The following is a 5000-nucleotide window of genomic DNA, read 5'->3' as shown; positions in this document are numbered from 1 at the left end:
AGCGTCGGGGATGTAATGGTTTTGCGTGCACCGCCGCCGCCGCCGCGTCCGCCGCCGCTGCCGCCGCCGCCGCCGCCGCGTCCGCCGCCGCATAAGGTCTTTCGCGTTAACGCGATAACTTTTGAACAGATGTTTGGATTTGTCCCAGATTTGGTGTGTGAATGCTCTAGGGCAGGTTCATGAACTGATTCGAGTTTGGAGGTCAACAATTTCAAGATGGCCGAATTCAAGATGGCCGAATTTTTGTTTGGCCCATTACTTCTGACCGGGTGGATGGATTTGTCCCAGATTTGGTGTGTGAATGCTCTAGGGTGGGTTCATGAACTGATTACAGTTTGGAGGTTAACACTTTCAAGATGGCCGAATTCAAGATGGCCGAATTTTTGTTTGGTCCATAACTTCTGACCGGGTGGATGGATTTGTCCCAGATTTGGTGTGTGAATGTTCTAGGGTAGGTTCATGAACTGATTCGAGTTTGGAGGTCAACAATTTCAAGATGGCCGAATTCAAGATGGCCGAATTTTTGTTTGGCCCATTACTTCTGACCGGGTGGTTGGATTTGTCCCAGATTTGGTGTGTGAATGCTCTAGGGTGGGTTCATGAACTGATTACAGTTTGGAGGTTAACACTTTCAAGATGGCCAAATTCAAGATGGCCGAATTTTTGTTTGGTCCATAACTTCTGACGGGGTGGAGGGATTTGTCTCAGATTTTGGTGTGTGAATGTTCTAGGGTAGGTTCATGAACTGATTCGAGTTTGGAGGTCAACAATTTCAAGATGGCCGAATTCAAGATGGCCGAATTTTTGTTTGGCCCATTACTTCTGACCGGGTGGATGGATTTGTCCCAGACTTGGTGTGTGAATGTTCTAGGGTAGGTTCATGAACTGATTCGAGTTTGGAGGTCAACAATTTCAAGATGGCCGAATTCAAGATGGCCGAATTTTTGTTTTGCCCATTACTTCTGACCGGGTGGATGGATTTGTCCCAGATTTGGTGTGTGAATGCTGCAGGGTAGGTTCATGAACTGATTCGAGTTTGGAGGTCAACACTTTCAAAATGGTGGAATTTTTATTTGGCCCATAACTTCTGACTGGGTGGATTGATTTGCCCAGTAACTCCTTAATTTAATGGTTCACCATTTCAGTGAATCTACCATATCAGGTAGGCCTACAGTGTAATAACCAGTGTAACAATATTTAATACCATGTAATACTAGTGTAATACCAGTGTAAAAATAGGCAATACCAGGTACAGTGTAATAACCAGTGTAACAATATGCAATACCATGTAATACTAGTGTAATACCAGTGTACAAATATGCAATACCATGTAATACCACTTACACACAAATAGCCTACATGATATAAGTACAAAATTGGTACATGGTGTCACACTGGTATGACGTGGTATTAAATATTGTTGCACTGGTTATTACACTGTACCTAATGTGGTATATCCACTGTAATAGTGAACCATTAAAACAGTGTTACCATTTGCCCCATTTTTCCCTTCATTTTCACAATAGTCATTTGGTTTTAAGCCTATGCACGTCATTGATCTATGTATAGATATTAAATATATTTATTTTATATTTTGTATTCATCATAAACGTTCATGAAAAGGTGGACGGGAGTGGTAGGAATGATTGGGGACTGGAAGCGTCGCGTTTCGGGGATATACCTTAAGCAGTCGAAGGCGACTGCACAAGCAGTCTAGTTGTTTGAAGGCCAATACGTAGACCGAAATGTTGCAAGACCTAGGGGTTTCACTCTTATGCTCCTGGCCAAAGGAGAACTACGATATTATGGCCGCCTCACTCCATTGGCTTATAATGGGCTGGGCCCTTCTAAATGGTGAAAACAAAAAGGGTGAAAAGGGAAAATAAAAAATGACCCACCCACCCACAGCTGCAAAAACAACAGCAGTAGCAGTAGTCCCTGTGGACCGTCGGGCCACCGCAAACCCTGTAGGCCAGACAGTCCAGCCCCGTCATCAGGCATTGAGACAGACGACGACAATAAGCCGGTGGCAACAGTATTAGTCATCTGATATGAACTATTTTGATCGCAACAGTCAAAAGGCTGATGCCATTGAGGAGAGGATCAGGCCAAAAAATATTTAAAGGGATACTCTGCAGGAAATGGTCAAAAAGGGTACTGCAACTATGCTGCTCATTGAAACTGGGCTACCAATTGCCAAATTTGATCCTAACCCTTTAACAATCCACTGGGCAAATGCCCTGTATGCCACATGGCCAATCCAGCCATGTGGTCCGTCCAGAGCTTGTCTGGTCTGGTCTCGTCTGGTCTCGTCTCGTCTCGTCTGCTGTTGCGTTGACTGTGCCGTGTTGAGAGCTGAGGGGGAGGTGTCATGGATAAACGGGTAATGAACTGACTGCTGCAAGAACGCCTGTTTACACTTTCGAGCGGTCCGCACTCAATGTTAATTGGCTGTGACATCTATCTCCGGGTTTTGGGTGGATGGATTGCGGAGCGGGCGGCAGCTCAGTTCACTCTAAGGTGAAAGAAATTGTGAAAAAAAAGTTTCTCAGACACGATGGTGTTTTCTTTGTTTTTCAGTCGAACAGTAGAATGCCATTTCACAAAATATTTATTTAGGATCAAGTTAAGAATCATAAATTTTGCCCTGAGGTCATTTTCCGATCCTCTCCCATCTCTCTCCCCAACTCGCCTCCAGTCTCCTATCATACTGTCCAATTCAAATATAGGGCAAGAAGCCCATAAATTCTTAAATTTTGGTTGATTTTTTCCCCCGCTGCTCCTCTTCCTGTTCCAGAGGAGGAACGGCGATGACATCCCCGTGACTGAGACCAAGACCATCAGCAACCGCCGGTTCGCGGCGTCCTTCAAGCTGAAGGAGGTGACCAACCAGGACCAAGATCTCTACCGCTGCGTCACCCAATCAGAACAGGGCTCTGGAGTGTCCAACTTCGCTGGGCTGATAGTCAGAGGTGAGTACTGTTGAAATAAGTGTGTCGTATGTCGTATGGGCAGTCGTGGGTAAGATGGGCAGTCATGGGTAAGCGGTTAGGGCGTCAGACTGTATCCCAAAGGTTGCCGGTTCGACTCCAGACCCGCCAGGTTGGTGGGGGGGGGGGAGTAATCAACCAGTGCTCTCCCCCATCCTCCTCCATGGCTGAGGTACCCTGAGCATGGCACCGTCCCGCTGCTCTGCGCCCTTGGGGCACCATTGGGGGCTGCCCCCTTACACGGGTGAAGCATAAATGCAATTTCAGGACTTTGGTCTGGTTAAATAGCGTTGCCAAACCATTTCTCAGAGAGAGATGCGTGTCTAGCTTGCACTCCTGAAATTCCTCCGCATGCTACTGGTTGAAACCAGAGACGATTTTTGGGCAAGTTGGTGCCCCAAGAGAAATTTCAAAACGATCGCCACTACTGTAGTTTAAGCTGTTAATCACCATCTATAGGCAGAGGCGATTCTAGGTCCAGGTGGGGCCCCAAGCGAAAATGCAAAAGATTGAACATTTGCACCAAAATCACCACTACTGTAGTAAAATATGGGCTGTTATTCACTATCTAGGGGCTTGGAGGGCCACAAGCGGCTGCCTGCCTGCCTAGCCTGGTGACAAAATGCGCATCTGGTTGAAGCTATAATCGATCACACCACTCATTCCTTTACTCACCAGTTACCCGAATTATTTTTTGTCTGAGGTGTTGATTCAGAGTCTTACTCCGGCATGCATCAAGGATTAGTTGTACTGCTACTATATCAACCCAGCATGCAACGTTATAAAACCCTTTTTCATGGTTTGTAAGGTGTCATTGTTATACTGTATAAAAAAAATGTGAAGATCTCTCAGGAGATTTTGGCAGGTGGTGGATTTGTCGCCGCCTCTCCTCTCCCTTCGTATAAGCGGCTGCTTTGTTAGTTAAAATTCTCGAGCTGCCCCTCGCGGGTTTACAGAGTACACCAACGACACAGCTTCACCACAGCATCTGCTTATTCAAATCCAGTAGTAGCGTTTTCCCCACATTGTATTATATTATATTATATTATATTTATATTATATTATATTGTATTATATTATATTATATTATATTTAAATCAGCTTGGCCACAGGGACGCAGGGGACGCTCTGAGGAGCCGGCCTCTCGGTTGTTGTGATGTTTGAAATCTGTTTGTGTAAATCCCACTCAAATGGGGTCGGTGGCATTGTGGCACCCAGGCCACGGTAGCACACACCTCGAGAGGGAGAGGGGGTGTGTGTGTGTGTGTGTGTGTGTGTGTGTGTGTGTGTGTGTGTGTGTGTGTGTGTGTGTGTGTGTGTGTGTGTGTGTGTGTGTGTGTGTGTGTGTGTGTGTGTGTGTGTGTGTGTGTGTGTGTGTGTGTGTCTGTGAGAGAGAGGGGGGGGGGGTGTGTGAGGTTTTGCTTCTTTGAATAGCTTTGCATAACCTTCACCAACTGCAGAATTAAGGGAGAGCCTCTGCGCACGCACGCACGCACACACACACACACACACACACACACACACACACACACACACACACACACTCTCATCTTATCTCTCACTTTCCCCTCACACACACAGTCTTACACACATGAGGGTAGAGGAGAGAAAAAAATCCCTGAGCAGTCTCTTGTTTATCTGAATGGATGTAATACAAATCTTATTGTTAACGCTGCCCAGAGGGCAAGGCCGAGAGAAGGAGGGAGAAAGAACGAGAGGGAGAGAGAGAGGGAGGGAGACAGGCAGAGGGAGGGAGACAGGCAGAGGGAGGGAGACAGGGAGAGAGAGAGAAAGGGAAAAAGAAAGAGAGGCAGAGAGATGGAGGGGGAGAAAAAGAGAGACAGAGGCAGAGAGATGGAGAGAGAGAAAAAGAGAGACAGAGGCAGAGAGATGGAGACGGAGAAAGGGAGAAAGGGAAAAAGAAAGAGAGGCAGAGAGATGGAGAGGGAGAAAAAGAGAGACAGAGGCAGAGAGATGGAGAGAGAGAAATGGATCTCGGCAGCGCGAGAG

General features: G+C 46.6%; 1 protein-coding gene across 1 annotated transcript in view; it reads left to right on the top strand.

Annotated features, from left to right (window-relative positions):
* The window catches only part of ptprk (protein tyrosine phosphatase receptor type K), a 351066-nt gene that overhangs the window by 154023 nt on the left and 192043 nt on the right, over window positions 1-5000 (top strand). Inside the window, exon 6 of the mRNA XM_063223773.1 lies at window positions 2798-2972. Within this exon, the coding sequence (XP_063079843.1) occupies window positions 2798-2972 (175 nt within the window). The remainder of the gene's footprint in view (window positions 1-2797; window positions 2973-5000) is intronic.

Source organism: Engraulis encrasicolus, chromosome 18 (genome assembly GCF_034702125.1).
Source record: "Engraulis encrasicolus isolate BLACKSEA-1 chromosome 18, IST_EnEncr_1.0, whole genome shotgun sequence".
In the NCBI taxonomy this organism is placed as follows: Eukaryota; Metazoa; Chordata; class Actinopteri; order Clupeiformes; family Engraulidae; genus Engraulis; species Engraulis encrasicolus.
The sequence above is the reverse complement of the archived record's forward strand: the minus strand, read 5'-3'. Positions and strand labels throughout refer to the sequence as shown.